Source organism: Arvicola amphibius, chromosome 4 (genome assembly GCF_903992535.2).
Source record: "Arvicola amphibius chromosome 4, mArvAmp1.2, whole genome shotgun sequence".
NCBI lineage: Eukaryota > Metazoa > Chordata > Mammalia > Rodentia > Cricetidae > Arvicola > Arvicola amphibius.
Window position 1 is genome coordinate 119,606,021 of NC_052050.1, and position 27,300 is coordinate 119,633,320.

At 37.4% G+C, this 27,300-nt stretch overlaps 1 protein-coding gene across 1 annotated transcript; it reads right to left on the minus strand.

The window, feature by feature from the left end:
• On the minus strand, positions 1–26,990 carry Hpgd (15-hydroxyprostaglandin dehydrogenase). Its single transcript, XM_038328650.1, has 7 exons — positions 26,760–26,990; positions 26,418–26,541; positions 22,887–22,993; positions 17,761–17,857; positions 4,292–4,368; positions 2,732–2,895; positions 1–975 (listed from the first exon to the last, which is right to left on the minus strand). Exons 1-7 carry the CDS (start codon positions 26,850–26,852, stop codon positions 837–839), a joined length of 801 nt encoding a protein of 266 aa, XP_038184578.1. The 5' UTR covers positions 26,853–26,990; the 3' UTR covers positions 1–836.
• Positions 26,991–27,300: the final 310 nt, after the last annotated feature.

Here is a 27,300-nt window from a genome sequence, read left to right on the forward strand (position 1 = left end):
TTTGTATGAATTCGAATAAAAGAGTTTTATTGAAAGATAGGCACTTTTGAAATTAGAACAAACCAACAAAGAAATAATGAGGAAAATATATTTGAATCATTTCTTAATAAGCATATATAGTACATATAAAATTTTATTGTTTCCTCCTTTTTTGTTACAACTATTAAAAGTTTCATTCCTGAGATCTTTGGAATCCATTGAATTATAAAATTAGCAAGGAAAGAAAACCATCTTCCTTGGTTTGAGGCTGAAGTGTGAGTCTTCACTGATAGTACAAGTATCATTTTCCCATACGTCAGACGTATTATTAGGACATGGTCACACTGGAACTCATTCCCTAACTACTGGAACCCCCAACACCAGATCTTCAGAGTTGACATGTTCAGCTTGCAGATCATGCACAAGCTATTATTACTAAATACTTCCATTGCAAAGTAGCTCCTCCTTTTTGAAGTGCAAACGTACATAGTGAATCATTTAAGATTTGTTTTGACTTAAATAACAATTCAAGTATCTCCTTTCTGAAAACCATTAATATTTATGAGTCATGGTGATAAATACATTTTCTGAAAGGCAGAATATCTCTAGAATATCCTTTGTTTTGTCCTTAGAGGATGTAGGTTATAACCTGGTTTTGGCTTGCACTGCATTTTTTTGCTAGCTTATCATACATCTTTATCTACACTTCGAACAAATCATTTAATAAAAATATTGACATCAGATGCATGCAGGTAGGCTCCATACTACAGCATTTCATTTCAAAAGTTAGATTAGTAAAGATGCAGTCTGAGTGAGTCACTTGTGCTTATTTTCAGTATAGCTGATGCTTAAGACGTTCATGGAGCTTTTACAGTCGATGGTGTGATGTCATAATCTTGAAAATGAATTCCTTTAGACGCCGTGATCTTCATAATGGCACCATTGAAAGTATCATCTTCAATGAGTGTTAGTAATCCATTGGCAATGATTGATGGGCTGAAAATGAAGGAAACATTCGTACTTTGAAACTAAAGACTGAAAATAATTCACAATATTCTCTTAAGCAGCCGCATGTTTGTCGTAGGAAAATGTATTTCGTTACCTATTGTTACCTTCAGTTTTTACTCACTGAGATATTAAGCAAATTATATAACAAATTTAGTGGTCATTGGGCAATGCATTTGACGTCATTAATCCTATTGTTAAAAATGATCATTTTTTTCATCTATACCAGATCAGTAGATATCAGACTTACTAGGCAGAAACTTCATTGGTGGAGAAATAGAATCAAATAGAATTTATTGAAGATAATTTTTACCAAGTGTCCTTTTAAGTACATTTCATGTAACATCGTATTGATCTACTGAAGATCTTTAAATTTGCTATTCTTTCCCTTTACATGTAAGAAAGCTAACACTTTCTGAAATTTGGTGGACAGTTTCATGAACAGTGTAGAGTCAAAGCTGAGATCTGATTCCTCCAATACAATAACTGTAATCCTGTGCTGAGAAAAACTCATTTAACCCATCTTACAAAAGTTTCATCTATTTTTTAAAATGAAGGATACCTTTATGACAGTGCAGTATATTTAAATTTTATTATTTTTTGTGAAAATTTTTTATTGAAAATAGATTCTTTTTCTTAATTTTTATTCTGGTTATGTTACCCCCCCCCCCCAACTCCTCCAAGATCATTCTTACTTCCCCATCTACACAAATCCACATCTTTTCTTCCTCTATCACAGTAGAATACAAATAAAATAGGCATGTAAAAATAATAATGATAAAAGAAAATTAACCAAAATAAATACAAACAAACCAGAATAGGTCAAAACAAATAAACCAACAGAAGGAAAAAAGTCAAAGAAAAAGCTCAAGAAACAAATATAAACACAGAGACACAGAAGAAATCTTATAAAAATGCAAAATAAGATTTTAAGACCCTGACATAATGTTGACAAAGCATTATGAGACTACCTCTAAAAGTGCCATTGAGTTTGTTTTGTGTTATTTATCCACTGTGGGCATAGTGTCTAGCCTTAAGCGTGATTTGTGTGGCCAGCGAGACTCCACTGAAGAAAACTATTCTATTATTTTCAGGTGGTTGTCAATTGGAAATAGCTCCTGGGTTAGGGCTGGGGCTTGTGTTTACTTTACCCCTCATGCTAGGACCTTATCTGTCCCAGAACTGTTCAGGCCCTGTGTATGCTGCCACAGTCTCTGTGAGTTCCTATTTGTGTCAACCCATCTATTCAAACCTAGACACAGTTCTTTGACTGTGTGCCCATGTATGTGTCTGTCCCTGTGTTCTTGTGCGAGAGAGAGAGAGAGAGAGAGAGAGAGAGAGAGAGAGAGAGAGAGAGAGAGAGAGAGAGAGAGAGAGAGAGAATCAATTGTTTTTTATGAAACTAGTTGAAATTTGGGGGCCATACAACAATACACATGAGTTTTACTTGATTTTTGCTTGTAATTTAGGCATATAAAGTATACAACTATATACTTTTGAAAGTTGAACAAATGTTATTTAGAAAAGAAATCTGATAAAAGTTGATGGCCCTGTCTGTTTTCAAAACAAAATTCATAACATTTAAGCACAATCCTATTTCTCGTGACTGATTTTCCCTTCAAAACCTTTGACAATCCAAACTTTGAGGGTTGTATCATGTTCTAAAATTTAAAACTTTAAAATGAATGATTGCTCGGATCAAAGATAAGGCTTTGATACATTGTGTAAAGAAAGAGTTTTTACTTACTCCAAGATTCCATAGAATTTCATCATAGCCTTGATCTGATCCTTATATTCTATATATTGACCCATATTTTCTTCTTTTTCAATGGACTCAAGGATGGGTGTATTAACAAAGCCTGGACAGATGGCATTCAGTCGTACTCCACTGTTCATAAGGTTAGCAGCCATCTGCCAATCAGAACATAGTTGCAGGCTTTAGGAACTTTGACAAAGGATAGTTACAGGACAAACCAAAATGAAAAGTTCTTTAAAAGCTTATCGTAAAATGCATTCAGCAGGTATGCTCTGAAATATGGAACAATTCCCAGCGGGCACATATTTTGTAAACACCCATAATTCATTCATAAAATAGCACCATCAGAAAAGTCCTAAGATTACAGAGTTATCTAAGCTTCTCTTCTTTACTGAATTCTTCGGGCTTTGGGCATTTGAATCTCAGTAATAGAGGCTGTTTTTTTTTTTTTGATGCAAACATCATAATAGAAGCTTGTTAATTCATTAGTTCTACAATATATGAAGATTGTTTTTCATTATATAGAAATATATGTACAACAAGATTGATATTGAGTGGTTGGCCAAAATGTTGTGCACTCAGGTTTTTAGTAACTTCATCTTTTATTTTTTCCAGAAACAATGGCTCAGCATTAGTACTCCAGCATTTGCCAGTAACTTCATAACTGTTGTAAACAATGAGACCCGATTGTAGAAATATTCAATCACAAATTTAAATGTGAAATTTCTGGTTTGTAATGGGTTATGTTTTTCTAAAACATTGGAACATTTTCAAATAAAGTACTGAGGTCTCATCAAGCCAAATTAAGAGTAAAGACTGCTTTCCTTCTCGGGGATGATTAACACTGATCCTTCGGCTTATAATTTCTCTTTGTTAGTGCAAAGCACTTCATCTATCTAGTCCTTCCATCCTATCCAGTACCATGCAGAGACCTTTCAACTATATTTTTTTGTTGTTTATGCTTTGTAATACATTTTCCACAGAGCATGCAAAATTATAGTCAAGCGTTCTATTTAAGGACTCTTGGGCGGTAGTGGCACATGCCTTTAATTCCAGCACTCGGGAGGCAGAGGCAGGCAGATCTCTGTGAGTCTGAAGCCAGCCTGGTCTACAGAGCAAGTTCCAGGACAGGCTCCAAAGCTACAGAGAAACTGTTTCTTGAAAAGTAAACAAACAAACAAACAAACACAACAACAATACAAAAAAAACCCCGAAACCCAGTCCTCCTGGCATTAATATTGCAGAAAAGAAACTGTGTGCAATTTTAAAAACAAAGACCGTTTCCCCATTTTTAACATTGTCAGCACCACCCACCTCTCTCCTAGTTTGCAATGTATAGTCTTTATTTAGTCTTTTACAATGTATAGTCTTTATTTAGTCTTTTACAAGTTTGCTAAAGTTTTTATTATAAAGATTTTAGTAAGATGTCTCCTCCATCGTTCAGCTAGATTTTATTTTTTAAATTTGAACTTCTTTTCTTATAGTCTGTACAATTTGGGTTTCATCTATGCATGCAAGGAAGAAAAGAGTGTCTGGGTATGATTTCCTCACCGCTGCTGAGCGCGTGAATCCGATTATGCCGTGCTTTGAAGCACAATAAACAGGCTGTTGTGCGACAGGCATAAGTCCTGAGAAAAAGAAAGAAAAAAGTTCTAAATAAATTGATGTTTCAAAAAGTGAACTATACAGACAATGGTTTTTGGTCACATCCATTTAAGATTAATCTGGTAAATACACTCGCATGAAACCAGATACGACTGTAAAACAGCAAAATCTAAAGCAATCCCAAGCAAACAACCATCACACAGAACCTATTTTACTTGAATGACTGTTGACATCAAGCTTATTTCTCGTGTCTGACAAATCTAAACAGTTCAGCTTAGCTAGTCATTAAATTTTTTTGTGTCTGATGAGTTTCTTCCATTCACTACATTCTCCTTTTGAGACAGTCTCACTGTGTATCCCAGACTGTCTTTTTTGTTGTTGTTTTTATTTATTTATTTATTATTATTATTAAAAATATCTGCCTCCTCCCCACCTCCCATTTTCCTCCTCCTCCCTCTACTCCCCTTCCCCTCCCTTTCCAGTCCAAGGAGCAGTCAGGGTTCCCTGCCCTGCCGGAAGTCCAAGGTCCTCCCCCCTCCATCCAGGTCCAGGAAGCCAGGCTGTCTTCGAACTTAAAATCCTCTGGACTTAGCCTTCCATGCACCAGGATTGTGGTGTGCACCACCTTGCCTTGCTCAGGTGATCCACTTTTGACAATTCTTTTAAAATATGTAATTCATCTCTGTCAAGAAGCAGTGGCTGGTCCCTGGTTAGTGTGAGAGTCATATCAAATGTCATATTAGTGTTAAATTATTCTGCTCAGATGTTCCAGTCTCTACCCTGCCAACTAGTCGCACAACACCACCACACAGTTGAGAGTGTCATGCCGAAGTTCAGCTATAAATGCAGATCTTAACCACTCCCTGGGTGCCTTCCAGGCTTCAATTCATGAAGCATGTTTGCTCAAGAGCAGTTTACATCCCTGAAAGTGGTAGATCACACCTAGTACACAGTGATCTCAAGGTACAAGAACATGTTGGTCGCCTTGTTGTTTTGGGTCAGTAAAATGTACAAGGTAATTACATATATCAGTGGCAGTCAGCAAGAATTTACAAATGTCTCCACTGGGTTCATGGGGATGGGAGAAATGTAAGATAAAGAGAAAAGGGGTATAGCCAGATTGTCCTGTTTGCATCACTTCTTTGTTACAGGAATATGGGACAAAGGTTAGTGCTTGGAGGACAGTGTTCACATGCTCTGCATGAAACAAAATGTGACTCTTAGTCACAGATAGGCTAGGTGACATAGTCATAAAAATGACAAGAATATTGTTTATAAATATTAACAAAGATGATGATTGAATGAATTTTGTTACATTTGTAGAGCTGACAAACATGATCTCCAGCTATTTCAAGGCATTGCATATGAGAAATGTATCAACTAGTGTTTTGTTGACTGTGATCATGAACAAGCATAAAATATACACATCATTTCTTTAGAAGTGGAGTTATAAATGTAATTGGAATGCTAACGAATTTGTTTTCATTTATGTGTAGCTATAAAAATCCAACCAAGCAACCAAACAAACAAACAAACAATCAAACAAAAAACGAAGGTCATACTATGTATTCCAGACTGGCCTCAAACTTTCTATGTAGCATAAACTGGCCTTGAATGTAGTAAGAGGCTGCTTTCTGGTTACTGGCTGCTCAGCCCCAAAATAATTACACAAAAACTATATTATTTATATCACTGCTTGGACCATTAGTTCTAGCTTCTTATTGGCTAGCTCTTATATATTTAACCCATTTTTATTAATCTGTGTATTGCCACATGGTTGTGGCTTACCAGAAAGGTTTGGCATCTATTTCTGGTGGCAGCTCCATGTCTTCTCTCTGACTCTGCCCTTCTTTCTCCCAGCATTTAGTTTAGTTCCCCTCCACCTGAGTTCTGCCCTATCAACAGGCCAAGGCAGTTACTTTATTAACCAATGGTATTCACTACATTCAGATGGGAATCCCACATCTCTTGAACTTTCAATCCTTCTGCCTTAGCCTTACAAGTGTTTGGATTAAAATAAAGAGCTACCATACCCCAGTGAACTTGTTCCCATTTAAAAATATAGTATTGGGTTTCATGAATTTTACTTTACCATTCTAAGTAAGTTTCACTGTATTTAAAATTTTACAGCTTTACTGAGTTTTAATTGACATAAATAAACCAGCATATTCCTAAAATGCACAATTTGATAAATTTTGACATATGTATAAACAAATGAAACTATGAGCGTAATTAAGACAAGGAACAAATCTATCATCTTATGATTCTTCTTAAATCTTTCTTTTCTTTCTTCACCCAAGAAACAACTGATTTGCTTTATTTTATGTTAGTATTAGCATTTTCTGGAATTTTATACACATGTAATAATTGAAGTTGGTTTGGGGGGTCTAGTTTTTCATTTGTGATAACTATGTTTGGATGCTTCAGTATCTTATTGCTATTATCATTATTGCTGTTATTCTGCTAAACAGACGTATTAGCATTATCTATACTATCCATTCACCTGACAATAGATACTTGGGCCGATTCCAGCTTTGTGGTATCAAAATTCAAAATAAAGAGGATTCTACCTTCCAGCTATGTATTTGGTCAAACTGTAGATCATTTGGTCAAATGGAGAATTTTTTTTATCACACAGAGTGTGTTGATTTCAATTATTGCCTCTCATACTTTGAATGGGTAGGCTCGATTACTGATCTGCAGTGCTTCACACAGACTTGTACTGGGGTGGGTATACTGTAACTCTGAGATTCTATTTGCATGGTAGTTTAAAATTCTGCCTTTACCTGGCTTGATCTCTTCCTCTGTAGTAGCAATAACAGTTACGCTTTGGAAACATTAGCATCTCTTCTTGCCTAGATCGGTAAGCATACTAAACAACTACAGACTCCTTCCTGACCTTCTGTTTTATGCATGTTCCTGCTCTGGATGACCTTATCTACTTCTAGCAAAAACACTGTCTCCCTGTTTCTCTCTTTTTGTCTCATGTGCACGCACACACATGGGGCCAATTATTCTCAAATTTAAACTCCAACTTTCTAGCCAGAACCCCTCCTCTGCTAGGCAAGCTAGTCATTGCCACCTCGCCTGCCAGTTTTCTTTATGTGTGTACTAACTCCAATGTTTGGGTTGCACTGAATTCATTTCCAATAAATGCATAAGTAAAATTAAGCACAAAGGCAAACATATATAAATTAAAATGCATATAACCAATGGATGGACTAGTACTGTATAAAAATATCACTTCTAAACACTGTTTTATTACTTAAATATGTCCTATTTTTTTCTCTAAGAACCTAACAACTTTCACACAGACTGGGAGAAAATACTTTTAAAAGATATATGTAATAAAGGACTGTTAACTAAATATACCTACCAAATTTTAAAACTTAACAAAAAAGAAATGAGAAACTTTTAAATACAAACAAAAGTAACCTCTCTGAAGAAGATACTATCTGCATGGCAAGGAGGTATATGAAAATATGCTCAACCTCATATGTCATTATAATTGCAAACTAAAATGAGGTGCCTCTTCACTTTTTAGTGATGTCTCTGGTCCTCTTTGTACCCACTGTTCCTAGATAATACACTCTCAATAATTTCTCTCTCCTTGTCACATGTGCAGACAGTCACAAATTATTTTAATACTTAAATTCCAGTTCTCTAGCTGGAACCACTTAGAATAGCCCACATCCAGATACTGACAATCACAAATGCTAGAGAAATGAACAATAGGCATTCCTATTCCTTGCTGGTGGGAATGCAAAATGGTACAGGCAGGATGGAGTCAGCCTGGCAGTTTTGACAACCATGTATTTTTACAGCACAACTCAGCAATTGTGCTCCTTGGCACTGACCCAAAGTAACTGAATATGTATATCCTCACAAAAATCAGCGCATGGATGCTTCCAGTGGTCTTATTTGTAATTGTGTAAAGTTGGAGTCAAGTGAGATATCTTTCTATGATTAAATGAATAACTGAACCATTGGATGTTGTACTCAGCACTAAAACTAAATGAGTTATCAAACCATGAAAAGGTGAATCAGAAACTAAACTGTTTATTATGAAGAAGCAGAGCTGAACTGCAAATGTGACGTACAGCTTGATTCCAGCTCTGACGTCTTACAAAAGGCAAAGCTATAGAGACAGGAAAAAGGTCTGTGTGCGTCAGAGTTAGACGGGGGAGGGATGAATGGGTGGAGCAGAGAATCCTCAGGGCAAGGAATGCAGTATGTACAATAAGGCAGGAGTCAATGTGAGTCAGTGCTTTCTGTTCAAGCCTACACCAAGTGATCCTTCTGAGGAAGTCATAGTACCATGGCTACCTTCATCATCAAGGGAATGTTAAATTTCAATTAAGTTTGGTAAAAATAAAAACTGTACCTTTCCACATTGAGGACCTTTTAATAAAATCAAACATGCATTCTGGTGGTCGTGCTGCTGGTGGTGCTGGTGCTGCTACTGGTGCTGGTAGGAAAGTGAATCCTAATGCAAGCTATGAACTGCAAGTGAAAATGTGCCAGTGTATATTCATCTATCATAACCAATGCACCACTGTAGAAAGGGCACTGGTAGTATAGGAGACCATGACCAAGTGGAGGTGGAGATGTAGGCATCCATGCTCCCAATTTTGTTTTGAACTGAACACTTCTTTATTAAAGTAAAGTCTACTGAAAACAATATTCTTAGTTTCACTTTGAGACAGGCCCTGACGATTGTAGTCTAGGTTAACCTGGAACTCATTATGTAACCCAGGCTAGCCTTGAAGTCAAGATCCTCCTATCTCACCTTTCTTGAGTGATGGGATGACAGGAGTGTGCCACTAAGCTAGGCAATGATACCATTTTAATGAAATGTATCAAAAATTATAGCACAGTGGGTTGGACCTTGGGTATCAGACAGACTGAGCTCAAATCTTCAATCTAGAATTACGAGCCTATGAGCCATGTCAGCTTTGCAGATAAGTGTTGCATACCGTAATGCTTTCTGATGCAAGCCAGGGTATTAATGAAAGCAACTATGAGTCTACGGTAAGTTAATATATGCTTAAAATGATGCCACACACATAATAACTATCACTATGCTACTCAATCTTCATTGACAAGTTGACTAAATTTAGAATCATCTAGGAGACATACTTCTGCCTGTGTCTCTGAGGATGCTTCTATAGAGGTATGACCAGGAATGTTTCAGTCCTGGACTGAGTTTTGAAAGAAAAGGAAAAAGGGGGAGGGAGAGTAGAAGGGGTGCAAGATAGAAGGAAAAGGAGAGAGAAGAGAGGGAGAGAGAGAGAAGGAGAGGGGGAGAAGGGGAGAAGAAAAAAAAGAGAGAGAGGGAGTGGGAGAGGGAAAGGGAGGGAGAGAGAACAGATGAATGCCAGCATCCCATTTTCTTTGCCTCCCAATCTGCCTAGTGTAAACAGTATCCATTATTACAACTATACGTCTTTCCTTCCTTCCCTGGCATAATTATTTATATTTCTAAACTCTGAGTTAAACAAACCCTTACAAACTCAAGTTATTTCAAGTTAACCATTTCATTACAGCCATAAGAAAATTAACAAATGCAATTACTATTTGTTATTATTTTATATCAACATATTTGAGCATTCATCATTTTCTATTAAGATTAAAGATTAAAATTATTCTTCAATTGACATATTTACCGATTTCCCTGCTTTAAAAAAAGAAACTATATATTTTTTTCTGAAATGTTACGAACCTGGGACAGCATCCTAATCAACAAAACATGGACTGTTACAAATCCTATTCAAAAAACTTATGGAAGTAGATTCATGTAATAACTATGAATTTATTTTATTTTAAGAATAAAATATAATCAAGCAGTATTTTAAATATTTTTAGTTGCAATGAGGAATGGGAACGGACTGTCAAGGTGATTCAAACTAATCTCACAAAGAGTTTTGACACAGCCAGGACCTCTAAGGGCCAATTGCTGAAATGAAGATCTGTTTTGAAGTACATTGCATAGCACAGATAAATTAATTTGGCCTTTGTAAGGGATTTAAAAGAAACAACAGCAGCAACAACAAAACAATTGCTTATGTTGGGGATGGAGAGATGACTAAGGAGCTAAGAGTGGATACTGCTCATGCAGAGGGCAAGAGTTTGTTCCCCAATGCCCGTATCAGGTAGCTCACAACTGCTTATAATTTCAGTTTCAGTGATCTAATGCCTCTCTCCCTCTGAAGGCACCTGCACTCATATGTACACACACACATGCACACACACACACACACACACACACAGAGAGAGACAGACACCATAACTAAAAGTAATAAAAAAGAAATATTCATTTATTTTACATTGTAAGAAATCTCTGATTTGTGCTTCAAAATTGATACTTTATACTTTAAACGTCAAGCACAGCAGTTTGCAGTAATTATAGTCCCATTCCTATGTTTCCTAATAAAATACAAGATTGTTCTTTTAAAACACTCTCTCAAGCCTAATACTAGTCTTTACGTCTGTCAACAACAGCAAATTTAAGATAGTTCAGTGGGTGGTGATGCTTGTTGTAAAAGTGTAAGATCCCACGGTCAGATTTCCAGCACCCATGTACAAAGCTAGGCACATTGGTGTATACCTGCAAGCCCAGCACTGAGGGGTGGACACAGAGAGGCAGATACTGAGGGCTCACTGGTCAGCCAGTCTAGATAAGCTCCAGGTGTCCTGGGAGAGTATCTGAAAAGGTAAGGTGTGCACACAAAGAAACACCACACATATGCACATAAAATACATTTTTAGAAAATCAGTAGGGTAAGGTATACTCATTCATAAGCATAGCCATGTCAAGGACTCCCATGCCTCAGACCCATGGAATGGCAGGATCTTTGCCAGATCCGGCTCAGGAGAATGGCAAAGTCTTTCCCTGTTCTAAATATGGATCTTGACACTGTGTGCAGATAGTATGAAGGCCAGCCTCCTATCCTTGATAACTTCACCTTTTGACTGCTCCCTTATTGAGACCCACCAGTCTGTCTCCTGGTTCAACTGCACATAATGAACATGTTTAGTGTCCTGGCTGCTGGCGCATTGCTATTAGAGCTCATGCCCCACCCAGTCACAGTTTTCTTTCCCTGTAACTTCTCTCCATCTCTCCAGTCAGGTCAGTCCCAAAGCTGTGCAGCACATAACACAGTAGAAGGTAAAATTCTTCACACAAAGTAGTATTTGCAATGACCATTCAATGTTCTACTAAATAATACCCAGATGATAAAATAATTTATATAATATATACAAGAAATTTGAAATACTTGAAAATTATTGATGCATGTATAAAGCCATTTAGGACTATAAAGTTAAAATTCTATTTTCATAACATTTTTTAATGTTTTTCTATCCATACTTGTAAAAGCCATCCTTGATATCTATATCTCCCAAGAATTAAAAAGTTATCTTTTTAATTTTGTACAAAAACTAACATTTTTCTCACAATTTATGGAATCTGCAAGCATATTTGTTTCTCAATAGATAGGAATCATATAAATTAGACTATGTAAAAATACTGAAAATAACTCAGTTTTGGAATATAAATTATGAATTTAAATATGCTCATTTTGGAGGTAGAAAAGCAGGATCTAAATCATCCATATTTTCTATACTATCCCACAGGAAACTAATCATTTGCCTGTCTTTTTAAATCTCCACTTCTTTGTGTGAGGGGAAAATGGAGAAATAGTGGGGATCCATTTATCCATATTTAAAAGCAAACAAAACAACTTATGGACTTCCTCATTTTATAATTTTTCACATGACAGAACATATTATAAATAGAACATAGGGACTGATGCCCACTAGGCAACTGTCCTTGCACTGAGTTAGTTCCATCTCCATCCCTTGGGTGACTTTTCTCATTATTGTTAGGTTTACCAAGAAGTTATATTTGCAGGTGTGGCATGACATAAAAAGTGACAGAATCTTTTCATACCTACTACATGTTTTACGATAAACATCTTTCCAGGACGATAAATCCAAGAATATTTCCGGTGGCAAATTCTCAGAAAGCTGCTGTTAATAATTCATCAAAATTGTGCTTCCTAAAAGTCCAGTTCCTACTACGATGGTGCCAGAAGTAGAGATGTACTTTAACCAGCCAGTGAAGATGCCTGGACACAGCGGAGGCTATCTTCTTGCACTGAGTACCTATGTCCTGTTACCTTAGAATAGAGTTTCAGGATGACCAAAGTCCTATTCCTTAGTAAAGCTTGCAGTGATGTTTATACACATTGAAATCTGAGAAGCACAGCTTTAGAAGACTACTTCCCATACTTTGAAATGGGGGAAATCTGCTCACTCCTTTAAAGCCTCATTAAAAACATTTAAATTTCCTTGTCAGACCTTTCTAATACGTGTCTTCTTAATTATTTTATGATTAAATACAACAAAATTGATACAAGTCTTTCTGGACTGGCAAGGGGAGTGTTGGCAGTGCAAATCAGGAAGTGAAGCTCATCTACTCATGACAGTGTGCATCAGAACAATTAAGATCCATGTAGAAGGAACAGTTCCTCCACCCTCGGACATTCACTAAAATATTGGAAGATGAGTTTTCTTTTATTGTAACTGGACATTCTTATAATGTTTTTCACATAGCATGGTTCCTTTGAAATTAATGATTTCAATGAATATTGATGATAATTCAATGTATTATCTGAATTAGTGAACTGAAGTTTGCTCTTTTGAGGAGGCTGGCTCTTGGCCTCCTTCTCTCTCGACTCTTCAGTACTGGGGTTACAGGCATGGGTGGCCCTGTCAAGTTTGTTTGCCTTGGTGCTGAGGATTTGAATCAGATTTTTTTGCTTGCATATCAAATGGGCTTACTCACTGAACTATCTCTCCATCCTAAGAAACCCATTGACTAGTTGAAATGTCTTATGGTATCATAGCTATCCAATCATCGACAGTAAACCAGACTTCATTCTCTGTTGTTCCACCAACAGTTTTTAATACTTAAAATGAGTGTGGCAAAATGAATGTTTGTATGCTGTATTTAGACAAAAACCCCTATAGAAGAGTCTTGTGGTCAGCAATGGCCAGAGCCTCCTATAAAGATGCAGAGGGAGGACATTCATTCCTCCATGCAGGCTCATCTCACTCTGCTTGTTAAACCCATTAACTGCATTTGAAACTGCGTCAGGGGTCATTACTCATTAAGTTCTCTGCCCAAGCCAGTATGACGACTTGAGGTTTTGCTATGGCACTCAAGGACTCTGCAAGCCTATGAGAAGACATAATGCCTGACCCAGATGAGTCGAATGTGGCCTGCAATGCTGCATGCAGTAGAATGAGCAGAAAAACCAAAACCAAAATATTTATAAAGGAAGCTTGGAAAACAAACAGGAAGTAAATGTTAAAAGTACTTTGAAAGGGAGACATAGTCTTCTCCAGGGAAGAGCATTCAATTGGCTAACCAATAGCAAATGGTCAACCCTGAAAATATAGATACAAGTAACATTATACAGATAAGCAACTTATATTTAGAAATTATATATTTAATTTATATATATTCGTGTAATAATGAAAAAGGAGGCTATAAATTTGAGAAAGAACAAAACAGGGTATAGAGCAAGGATGGAGGAAAGGGAGGGAAAATAATGTAATTATAATCCCAAAAATAAAAGTAAAAAGTACTTTTTATTAAACAATGCCTCTAAGATTTTTTTTTTGTTTGTTCGTTTGATGACCTCAATCTATGTACTATTACTCAAGGCCATACATCTGTTGACATAGTTTTTGACTTGGGTATGAGTTAGACACTATTTGATAAAATTCGAGACTGTTCGAAAGTTTTTGTGATGATGTCATGCTAGGGAAAGCTCTGGGTGGGAAAAGCAGTAGTAGCACGAGACTGGCTAACAAGAACAAGGAGATGACATAAACCATGCTAGGTGTGGAGGGTGCACTGGTTCTGCAAAGGACACTAGGAGAGGCTGAAAATAGAGCAGGGTGGGCAAAGAGAAGCACAGTCCGTTGCTTGGTCTTTTAAAATGGGGGATGAAAATTAAAGGGAGAAGAAGTTTGGAAGGACAGAATAATCATTATGGCAGTAGGTTAATTTAAAACCAAAACAATCTTGTCACTGAATTTCTAATAATCCACAGTTTCATCTGCAAGAACTAAAATTCATACATAGGTATAGATTTTGTGTCTGAAATAGGAAAAAAAAAAACCCAAACCCAGAAACAAAAAGAAACAAACAAAAAAATCTCCAATGGTGAGTGGTATTATGATGAAGCCAATTCTTAGCCAAGAAAGCAAAATGAACATTAGATTGAGAGCTTCTTGGTGACACATTGGAACTTGTGATTCAGGTCAGCTCCGTGTGTGTGTGTGTGTGTGTGTGTGTGTGTGTGAATGAAGGACAAGCTGAAGTTTCACATAAGTTAACAGCTCTGAGATTAGAATGCCCACCTCACCATGAGTCCTAGAGGGATCAGCAAAATGATAAGATTTATTCAAGGCTGGATTTCAATATTCTTTATGTTCTTCATAGGCTTGTTATCATGGATAAACAGGTAGACTCATAATTCAACATGTATCTGAGATAGATAATGAAGGATTAGAATTTATAAGATTTGCATGAGACTTCAGGTGTGAGTTCCAGCACAGCTGTGCATTGTCTGCATGGGCTGGGGCAAGTCACTCAACTCTCTGGCCTTGCTCTCATGTCCACTGCAGGGACTGTGGAGTCCTTCACAGGCTGATGATGATAACTAGAGGGTTGACAAATACAGTATTTATGATGGTACCAAATCGATTGCTCAGTGTCCTCTAGAGGATAATGTAATAGGAACCTAATTTTGAGGGTGGTGCTACTGAGAGGTAGTAAATCCCTTAGAAAGAGACTTTTGAAAAGGTTCTTAGGTTACTGGGGACATGCTCATGAAAGAGACTGGAACTGATAACTATGGATTGTGATATTATTTTTTGTCATAATACACTCCACAGTGCACTGCCCTTATAAGAGACTCCAAGTCCCTATCTGCTGAACTTGGCCTTTCCCTTTAAATAGTTTTCTTTTTAAGTGCAATATCTCAGATATTTGATTGTAATGAAAGAGAGCTAATGCATGTATAAACAATTAATATTCAACAAGTGCTCCTGGTTATGTGACAGTAGTATTATTTTGTATCTCCCCCATTACTGCTCCTTGAGGCAATTAAGCTCATTTATATGGTGTATAATCTTTATCAAGAGGTGAACTGAGTCAGCCTTTCCAGGATTCCAGTGAGGTACCCAAGGCCTCCACTGACCCCAAAATAAGGGGATCTATGTATATTTCTGCATAGTGTCCATGGTTTTCTAAGCTTTGCTGACTCAGTTAGCTGTATAGAGAATATCCATAGAATACTCTCTTCTTTTTTCCCTCTTTTGCTTTCTTTCTCATACTAGGAATTGAACCTAGGGCTTTAACCATACGAAGCAAACAATCTACTATTGATCTATAACCCCAGGCTATCCAACTCACTTATTTTTATAGAGACTCATATTTAATTTTATGTAGGTGTGTGTGTCTCTCTCTGTGTGTGTGTATATACATATGTGTATATATATATATATATATATATGAGAGAGAGAGAGAGAGAGAGAGAGAGAGAGAGAGAGAGAGAGAGAGAGAGAGCGCACATGTGTGCTTTAAGTAGAGCATCAGATTCTCTGGAAGTGGAGTTACGAACTGCCTGATGTGACTGCTGGCAACTATGATCTTTTGTAAGATCAGCTGCTGAGCCAACTCACCAATCCCACTTCTTTCATTTAAAAGGAACTTTTTGGACAGGGTCTTTTAGTGTATCCTTAGAATTGAAGCAATGGCATTTGTAAGAAGATGACATAGGGAAAAGAGCAACCCAACTATCCTTAATGCTTTGTACGTTAGGTCTGTAATAACATTAGGGGTGTCATTTTCACTTTAAGCAGCCTAGAAATGAGATGTCAGTCTCACTTCAGACTTCCTAAAGAAGGATATTTATAAATATAAATGGTACTTTTATAATGGCTCAGACAGCATCTGAGAATGAGAATCAGGGATTGTCTGAGTTGTAGATACCTCCAAATACTACTGCTGGCCACTCTTGTTTCCCCTAATACTATTGGAGGCAGAAATGACAGCAGTGTGTGTGTGTGTATGTGTGTGTGTGTGTATGTGAAATCTTGTCCTGAAGTTATTACACTGAGAGCATGCGGGTAATTTAAAGACTTCCTGATTTTTGGACATAAAGATTTTAGATTGGCTATCAACAATGATCAGGTTTCTTAAATGTTATGACATCTCAGGCACCTTTCTAGAAACACTGATGAATTATTCCTAGAGCTTTTGGTCTTGTTTTTTGTTTGAGATGGGACACTGTTGGCTAAGCTGTCCTCTAACTCTGGGCATTCCCTCCTTCCTCCTACCTCAGCTTCTCCAACACATCCATCCTCGACTGGGTTTTTAAAAGTATAGTTATGTAACTGAGTTGTTCCACACATTGGTAGCTATCACTGAAGAATACAGTAGTTAGCTGATACTAAACCGCTGAACATAAGCCAGTTTTGGATTGCTTGTGTAGCCTCAATCCTTCAGTCTTCAGTGTGGCAAAAGAACAGCTGTCCGCTGAAAACATTTTCCTTTCATGTACACTTGGAAAAGATTCTCCAGATATTTCAAGTGGCTAGATGAACCATGAGGTCAAATTCTACACTGGACTGTGAGCACAGTAAGGTCTGCCAAGGCTTGGGCGGGGTGGATGTGGAAGAGCAGTAATGGGACCTCCACGCGCCTTCCTTCTTTCTACTGGCCAGAAAGGAGTCTGCCTACTGCCGAGCAAGTCTAGAAGCTCTGTGATACAGGGGAAGTTCTTTTGTCAGCTGGGTTTTACCAAATTGCTGTTTATAGAATTGGTACTCAGTACTAAGAGTCTTGACCTTGATAATATACAGATGCTGTCAAAATTCATACCTTGAAGCTAGGGTGTGTTTGGATGTTGCTTAACAGCTTAGCGTACACCAACTAGTAGAGATGATAAGTTTTAAATTACACATTCTTACTAAATTCACGGGGAATGAGAAATTGCTCATAACACATGAGTAGTTTTCATTTTGTCAAAAGTTTTTTTTTCCTATTTGGAAGTAATAAAATAATCTTTGAAAAGCAATAACTGAAAACACACAAGCACACACACACAAACACACACACTAAAGCAATATCAGAGTAAAGAACTTTGAAAAGTAGCAGATATATTGTTCAATTTTTCTGTATTATGTGCAGAAGAATCTAAAAAAATCATTAAGAGTGCAAACAAAGATTGATTCAATACAATGTTGTCTTGAGATTCATATACTTCAAAGATTGACTTTTGTGGTCCACATTACCAGCAAGAAAAATTTCCTGTTTAAATAAGAATTGTCCTTACCTGCTAATGAAGACATGTTGATGATGACACCACCTTCACCTCCATTTTGCTTACTCATGTAATCCAAACCAAGGTAGGTTCCACTGATAACAGAAACCTAATCCAGAAGCAAAGATGGCAAAAGGGATAACAGCTATTAGCCTTTATCATATGTTTGCATACGAAACACAGTGCTCACTCAGGTACATAGGGAGCTCTGCAAGTATAATCAGTGAGCGTTTTGGCATGCTTTGAAGTTTTAATTGATTCTGATTTGCTTTTTTGCCTTCCTAACATTAGTGTAGGTTATCATATTTCTACATAATTTCACCAAACTTAGTTGGGCATATCTATTTCTGGGCATGCAGCCTACCAGGTACAGAAAGTGAGACCTGGGGATGGAAAAATAAAGGTGGAGGTGACGAGTGGGATCTGGTTGTTGTTCTTAAGAAACGGCTATATTGTCCCCTTAAAGTTGCTTGGTAAGTGTTCAGTCACTGTAAAGCACACTAGCATCATGAAGATGAAATCTGAATGAAGGACGGCAGGTTGGTGAGTGAAAGCGACTACTCCGTGATGGGAGCATTGATCTACAGCATCAGATCATCCCGAGCCCTTCAGTTTGGGGAGATCACACACCTCTTTTCTAGCTCCAGTTTGAGTGGCTATTTTCTTTTACTTGGACACAGTCTTTTGACGTATCATCTACTTAATGCCACTCAACACTGCTGATGGCTTCACTCTGATTGTCTACTGTTTTCCTACTCACCTCCTCTGGCAGAAATGCTTTCTACTTTTATGCTTGCCTTTAAGAAATTCCTACTCTCTAAATTAACTTAAGAGAAAACTGATAGTACGTTTCTCCTCTTATTTCTCTAAACTCTTTTCTGTTTCAGTTTAAGCATTTCAAAAATGAAGATTCACTTTGGACAGTTCAATTCTCGCTTTATCTATGCTTTACAGTAATATATAGGAAAAGGTCAACAGGCCATGAGTCTGCAGCTGAGAGTTCATATTCATGTTTGCCTTCTTTCCATTTTAAAAAGAACTTTCTTAGCAAGTGTTCAGGGGAACTCCTTTTCCTACTAGTATTTCTAGAATAACAAGGAAACAAAAATAAGTCAAAATTCTATTTGTTTAAGCATTTTTTTCCAGTTAAGTGAGAGCATAAGTAATTTATCGCAATTGCCCTCTAAACGAAAAAAGAAAACCTTACTGGATTATATAAAAGGAAACAATTATATACATGACTGATATAAGTTAGATTCTGTTAGTTTCTGCCCAGTTCTTCAGCAGGCCTGATTAAGGTTCTAGTTTACATACATCACTGTATGCTTTTATTCTGGTACTTAAAGTTTTGCTGACATTCTGCATCTGTGTTTCCAAAATCTGCAAGTTGTAGCAAGATACGAAATGTACAAAAGTTTAAACTTCAATTTTAAAATATTTTTCAAAATATATTTATTTTGTTTTCTATGTATGAATGTCTGTCTACAAGTATGGATGTGCACCTGTGTGTGGCTTGTGCTTTTGAAAGTCAAGGGAAAGTATTAGATTCCTGGGACTGGAGTTAAACATGGTTGGGAGTCACTCTGTGGGTGTTGGGAGCCAAACCCATACCCTCTGCCAGAGCAGTCCATGCTCCTATCTGTTGAACCATTTCTCTAGCTCCTAGTTTTAAAGTTTTAAAAAGCAAGATTAGTTTTTGTATTTTCTGCAGAGGAGGACAGGGGGATATTTTTCTCAACCATCTGAGTTAAAGAACTGAATAACTCTTTAAGTTAAAGTGTTGATGAAGAAGCTTCAAGTGTTATCTACTGTATTATTGTATACAAATGATATTTTCATTTCTTTACTATAACAATCTTTTCCTTGTTCCAGATTTCACACACTACACACACACACACACACACACACACACACACACACACACAACTTTTAGAAAAAAATCATAGAATGAAATATTTCATGGTTTTGAGCAATGCTATTGATCTTATATATTAGATCACTGAATCAAGCATCTAAATAAAATTATATTACATTTCAGGATGAAACAAAATATAATTTGGGTCTGTGGTACTATTTAAGATACATTGTGAATGTAGTTAAAATTCTGTTCTTGACTTTAAGAAAAAAATTCTCTAACTTTGAATAGAAAAAAGAGAAATTCTTTAACTGTTGAAAAATGATCAAATGAGCATGTTTAATTCAATACTTTTGGTTGTGAATAGTCAATTTAGTATGTAATACTAAAATTGTAATTCAAGCTTATTCCAAGTGTTAGAATTTTTTGCTAATTGCGGTGTTCTGTAACTTACATCCACTCTTTTCAGTTCCTCTCTACTGGGAATAATTCTCTAGTAACAAAGACATCTAGACAGGTGGTAAGATCCTAATTGCTGGTTTCCCTTCTTATCAGGTACCGCATATTTCTACATCACACGTACACAGTGTACATACATGCCCACTCAGAGAGAGATACACCTGTATTTTTCACCACTAAAATGCCCAATCTATCATTTCTCCATTTCTCTTATCTCATTTTCCTCCACTCTGGGGTACTCCATAGTTTATGGTTCTTACACTACATTGTAATGAGAGTATTTGGCATCTAAATCATGTGATTTTGCTTTTTAGAGTCCTTGATATTTTCTCCAAACCAGTTCCTGAAAACATTAATAGAGAAGATTATTTTTCTGAAATCCCCATCACAGTTGAACATTTCATATCTAAGATTTTAGTGGTTCCTTATTTTAGAGCTAAATATTATGTCCCCTACTTAGATGGAGATACTTATAATTTAGCAAACTCTTCCTAATAGACTTCAACTAGAACTTTCATTGTTACAGGGCATCAATGGCAGCAAATAGTTATTGCATTGTCCTGAATATCCTTTGAAGCCAACAAAAGGAAACACGTTAACAATGCTTTTTAAAGGTAGCTTAAAGAGAGAAGGGATGGGGAGTAATTCACCAGTTAATGAGACAATGTATTTTTCCCTCCAGATAGGAGTAATTTTCCTGTGTAAATTTCTCTCCCTCTCTCTCTCTCTCTCTCTCTCTCTCTCCCTCTCTCTCTCTCTCTCTCTCTCTCATGCTGGACAGGGTCTTGTATGCTTTGTGTAATACTTTTGGATTTTTCACTCTTTTTTCAGATGTTACTGTCCCCACTGTGTCTCTTGTCTGCCTTTATGTAGGCTTAACTCAAACAGCATGCTTTTGTCTTTTTCTTAAGCTCTCATCGATGACTCCATATTTTAAATCAGCAACACTTCATGTGTGATAATATACAGGACTGTTTCATGAGTTTCTTCCTAGGGTTAAAACCAGGAACTATATGCGGCTGGAGAGAGGGTTCATCTGTTAAGAGCACATTTTTTTTTTGTTTTGTTTTTTCCTGAGGACTGAGTTCAGAGTTCATACATGCTAAACAGATATCATCCTATTGCCATATACCTCATCCTCAGTGCATCCTCCTTCTCTATTGATCTGCTGTCATGGATCTATTTCCTACCATTGACCTATTGCCCAACTCATTATTTGTGATTTTGCAATCACTCATTCTATCTAAAATATTCCTGGTGAGCTCTGAGGCGTTGCGAATGACCTTGCCATTGCCTTCAGGTAAAGGGAGAAGCTCAAAAATGGCTTTCAGGACAATAGAACGGCCCCTTTTCCTATGTGGGAAGACTGATGAGATAGATCATCAGCATGAAGGATAAGAAAGGGGTAATCATGGTAAGTAATGAAAATGCAAGGACACATGAGATGGTGTGGCAAATCACCAAAGACTATACTAATACAGAGATGCACACACTACTACTATGTAATAATTTGTACAAGACTCTTGGTACTTCTCAGTAAGAACACAAAAAGTAACTTTCAGCCTTCAAAGAACTTACTTTGTGCTAGCACGAATTATACATCTAAAAACATACATCTAGTGGAATTATCCACTATAGAGTTTTATGATATTGGTGGAAATATGCTGGGTGGGATCTCTGAGGATGATGCATTGGGGGTGGAGGTACATGGCAATGGTTTAATATCTGTTTCATATATATGAACTGTCCTTAGGAAAACAACACAAAACAACAACCTGCTCTTAACAGCCGAGTCATCTCTCCAGCCCCATCTAGTTCCTCTTTTAAAGCTTATCATCCCTTAGGAAGAAACTCATGAAACAGTCCTCTATATTCTCACACATGAAGTCAGTGCTGTTCCTGACATTTGGCTGCTTTGCAAACTTGTAATAACTTGAGCCAGGGCATGGTGGCCCTGTATAAAATCCATCTGACATTTTGTTTTAGCTACACACTTCTTATGTTTTGTTTTTGTTCTTGTTTTCTTGCAATGTTGGGGAAAGCTTTGGGTTTTATTGAACCTCAATTGCATGATGTTGAGGATAGAATGTCATAATCTACCCACTTGTACAACATCGGGTGGATTGAAAACCTCATTTTAAAATTTTACCCATAATTTTCTTCAGGTATAACTCATCTTCAAATGTGCATATCACACAAGAGCATGCATGTCAAACACACACACACACACACACACACACACTCCCGCATTCATGCACACAGCCTGATTACTGAATTACATGCCGAAAGTCTTACTAACAAGAAAGTTCAAGTGTCTCTTTAACCTTGTTTTCTGATCTATTTCCAGAACTTAAGGTTTGTTTTTCAAATAAGTAAGTTTGAGTCAGGGTTTGGCAATCTCAACTTTTCAAGGACCAGACATAAATATTTTTAGCATTTTGCAAGCCATAAGGTTTTTGCCACAACATTCAATTTGCCATTATTGCAAAAAAAACTAGAAACAGAAATACATGGCAATGACTTGGGGTTATATCTTAATAAAACTTTATATGTACTGAAATTTCAGTTTTGCTTATTCATGCATTTCAGGTCATTAATGAGCTGTACTTTTTTGCCACTAATATTTAAAAAATGCTTCCTTAATAACAAATATCAAATAGCTCCATATTTATGAAAATATTATTTGCTAGCTTTTGCTAACTTATACTTTTCTATACAGAAGGTCATAAGTATTGTTGTATGAATAGAATGATAACATTATTATCATGTATAAAGAAGTGGTATTAAATAATTGTAGTGAATAAATGAGCCCAATAAAGCTTACCAAATTAATTTGCAGTGTTTGTTCCCAGTTTTTCTCATTGTTCACTCCTGCATTGTTGACCAAAATATCCAATCTTCCAAAATGGTCTACTACTTTTCTAAAAGTATCTAATAAGAAAAAAAGATGGATATTTTAATTTTCCATATCTGTATCTACATAACATCCTATGAGAGGACATGGATTTTATTGACTTTACTTTATTATTTTACACTATTTTATTGTTGTACCACAGGTTAAATTTAGGACCTCACAGCCTAGACACTAAATTATATCCCTATCATCTTTTGATTTTTGATTTTGAGTTAGGGTCTCACAAAATTACCTAGATTGTCCTTAAACTTGAAATCCCCATGCGTTAGCTTTCATAGCTGAAATTACAGGCTGATGCCACCATGTTTGGTTGGATGTTTAAATCTACTTGCCCACATTGTAAGAATTACACTCATGATCTGGTTCTCAGTAAAGTGGTCTATAGACCAATTTTGTCAGCTAGAGTTACGCAAATATTAGAAACATAGTAGAGTTATTGCATGGCTACTAAATCAGAATCTGACTTCAACATATCCTTAGGTGATTTGAATTCATATTAATGTTCTACAATCAATAAATTGATGGGGTAAATGTTAGAGAAGTGAGCATCCCAAACTAAGAGCTCTCTTGAGGTCAGTTTGGGCAGCTAGTATCTTTCTCTCCTTAAGACATAATCGTAACTCTTTAGTGTAGACGATAAATACACATTCTTTATGTTTGTTTGCAGCAAGGGTCAAATCTAGGCCCTACACACTATAGAAAAGTGATCCACCGTAGGAACTATGCCCCTAGCCCCTCAAACAACCCTATTGAATAAGCTATATTGTATATATGAAGCATTAAACTAACTCGAGTACTCATGCATTTCAATCCATATTTGTGGAATCTTTGACGTCCTAATGAGTAGAAGTCAACTTTGTGTTCTGTTGATTTCATCATGTTAGTGCTATCTTCATGTTTCCTGCTCAAGTCTTCCCTCTCATTAGCATCGTTACTTTTCATTATGGCTTTGTACAAAACTGTGTTCCATTAGGAGGGAAAGTTTGCATAGATCACAAGACCTAAATCTCCCTCATTGAATTGTCTAACCTCATTTCCAGGTCTTGTCAACCCTCTTTTGCCAGTTCAAAGTTGGCTTTACCATTTTCGTATTGGGAAACTCATGCTTCTTAAAGCATCTTTTTTATACAGGTCTATAGATTTAACAAGTTCCAATGGTCACTTTCTTTCTACTTCTATTACTTCAGACTATAGACAACAACCATGTTGCCTTTGTTTTTTTTCACGTGGCAGAAATGTATTTCCAGGCCTGCAAGTGAACACATAGGTTTCTTTAAATAGGCAGATCAACACTAATTTTATCTGGACAAAAATAAGTTTTTAGAGTTATTAACAACCATCAAATATTTTGGGGGAGGCAACTGACATGAAGTTGATTGCTAAGCACATTGTCAAAGTTTCTGCATAGGCATCATTTATACTCATTGGGCCAAACTGAAAAACAACAAAAGTAATAACAATAAAACAAAACTTTTTACCTTTTAGTGGAAATTTAAAACCATTTCTTAAGTCTTAAATTGGTTCCAGTAAAGGTCAAGGAATATGAATCTGCCCTGCACTCCCTCTGTCCTAGGTTTCATGATCATGTCTCTACAGAGACAGCCCCACTTTGTGGGAAATTATCAAACACACATGTTTGATTCTTCTTTAACTTTTCTTCCCCCCTAGTTGCCATCGCTCTGCTTTTACCAAAGTGCTGTGTGCCATCTGCTTTTTAATGAACCACTGAGATCCTGGCTCACATGACTTAAAAGTTTTGCTCTTCTGACATTTACATGTTATGATACTCTTTGTAATTCATCTAACTTTCTATGCTGGTTCCAACTGTTAATTTGTACAATAGCATGTCTAGATTGTATTCAAGAAGCCTTTCAACTCTGTAATTTTACAATGTATCTAAACAGTCTTTTTTTTTTTCTTTTGGTTTTTCCGAGACAAGGTTTCTCTGTATCTTTGGAACCTGTCCTGGAACTAGCTCTTGTAGATCAGTCTGGCCTGGAACTTAGAGAGATCTGCCTGCATCTGCCTCCCTAGTGCTGGGATTAAAGGCATCGTGTGCCACCACTGCCCAGCATATCTAAACAGTTTTAAAAGTCGTGGGCAGCATTATGTTCTGATGTTGTGAGAATCACTGCCATCCCTTCATTTTATGACTGTATGGCTTAAACAACAGGTTGACTTCTGATCATTGACAAGCCTTCCGGGCCTGAGTTTTCTTCACAACTACTTATGCTTAAGGAATATGTTCATAGGCATGGCACTCATTTTAACTACTGTCAGAATAATTGACATTAAATGCCATGTGTGAAGCCGTACAAATTATCTATACCAGTCCCTATACCAGCAGTATGAGTGTTGGGTCTTCTTTAAACCTAAATACCACTAATAAGTTATCAATAAAACTATCCTCTGGCAATGCATGCTCTATTATGATGATCTTAATAAATTGCTCTACTTATGTGTGTTATCTATTGCCTAACACTACTTTCATATTTTAATGATATTCTCTTTATCCAGTTTCCCTTATCTTTAGATTCACAGTCTTCTAAAAATCAGTCCATTTTCTTCACAGGCTCTTCTAAGATTTAAGAAACCTAAGACCTTAGTATCCCTTTAATAGAAAGTCCAGAGTGAACCTGGTGGAAGTTTACTGACTTCTGGATTAAAAATGTGCCTACCAACTTCCTTCATTCCTTTGAAGAACACCTCGTGAAATACCAACACATTTTTTTCTATTTTTTTTTTGCCCTGGGAAATTTTCTTTATGAAAATTCTTTGAGCCTTCTATACAGCCAGTGTATATTGCTGACGCTAATATTCTTCCTGATACTTCACAAGTCTATTTTAAGAGATCACAGAAAAACAGGAAAACATTGGGGAAAGGCAGGAGGGTTTTTTCTTCTTTAATTCTAACACCACACCGTTACTATTTTAAGAACCATCTTGTGTGTGTGTGGGGGGGGGGGACCCAGAGAAAATATCTGGCTAAAAGCATTTGGTTTGCCTGTGACCCTGACCGTTGAACTAGTACTCTGAAGTGTTTAAGAGAAAGGCAGGCCACATATGCTTGTCACTGACTCTGCATCCTCCAGTTTTCTGAGACCTATTGCCACAGCTCCTCAGCCTGTCTGCACACTGAGTAATTACTGTAGCAGCACTGTCTTCGAATACACAGAAGACATTTGATTACATTATGTGCTGCCAAGTAACTAAAATAAAAGGATTTCTTAGGCAGTCCTGTCTTCCCTTAGTTTTTATGGCTATTGGATTGTCAGAAAGAAACGTAACAGTCCAAACTATCCATTGGAGCTACAAGGTCGCAGCTTCTCCCAAGAGAGCGATGCTGGCGCTCAGCCTTGTCGGTTCTTACTTGGCTATCTTCAGGTCGCTGCTTGCTCAGGGCGTGTTCCCGAGTCTATGGATTGATTTCCCATGTCTTACCTCTCAGTTGTTCCTGGTCAGCCACATCACACTGGACGAACAGCGTCTTCTGAGATTCGAACTGCTCATCCAGGGCAGCTTTACACTTTACACCTGCCTCGAGATTCCAATCCACCAACGCTACCTACGAAGAAGAAGAGAGAGGGAGCAGGTCTTGTGTGCAGCTCCTCCACCGAGCCGCAGACGCTCAAGCGATGAATAAACAAGACGCTCCCTTCTTAGACCTCAGAGAGCGCTCATCCAAGTTCGGGTTCTCTGCCAGCGGCGTTGGAGGTCTGCTAGGGAGCCTGGGGCTTTGCACTCTCGGGGCTCCAGCGTGCGGGTGGATAGAGAAGTCCTTACCTTGGCGCCATGGTGCAGCAGAGCCTCGGCGAAGGCCCTGCCTATGCCCTGCGCTGCACCGGTCACCAGGGCCACTTTGCCGTTCACGTGCATGATGGGTCGCTGCTCCGCGGGTAGTGGGCGAGCTCTCTGTGTCTCTGCTCCGCTACAGCTTTTATGGTCCCCACCGCGCGCGCCTGTGCAGCGGCGGCGCTGGGAGCTAGCTCTCTTGCCAGTGGGCGGGGATGAAACTGTCAAACCAGAGCCAAGGAAACCTTCAATGTGTCACCTGCCCCGGAGCTCCAGGTCGTCCCGAGGTGATTTTTGCCTTCTAGGCTTTCAGCTGTTGCCTATTCCCCTACCGGATTTACTCTCAAGTCTCTGGTTGCTTGGTGGTGTTTAGCTGACAGAGGAAACACAGAAAGGAGGGAAGAAAAAGTTTCTAAAAAAGTTTCTTTGACTACTCAAAGGCTAATCCTATAGGAGAGCCGAGGAACAGCTGGGGAAATTGTATTGCTCCTCCCACCCTCAACAAATATTAAGCAAGCAAAGGAACGAACAA

Excerpts from the sequence above, each read along its gene's own strand:
- Hpgd (XM_038328650.1), bottom strand. The coding sequence starts at position 26,852 with ATGCACGTGAACGGCAAAGTGGCCCTGGTGACCGGTGCAGCGCAGGGC. Across the intron at positions 22,994-26,417 it reads TGACCAGGAACAACTGAGAG|ATACTTTTAGAAAAGTAGTA; the intron begins GTAAGACATGGG and ends TTTTCTTATTAG. Across the intron at positions 2,896-4,291 it reads GATTCACGCGCTCAGCAGCG|ATGGCTGCTAACCTTATGAA; the intron begins GTGAGGAAATCA and ends TCTGATTGGCAG.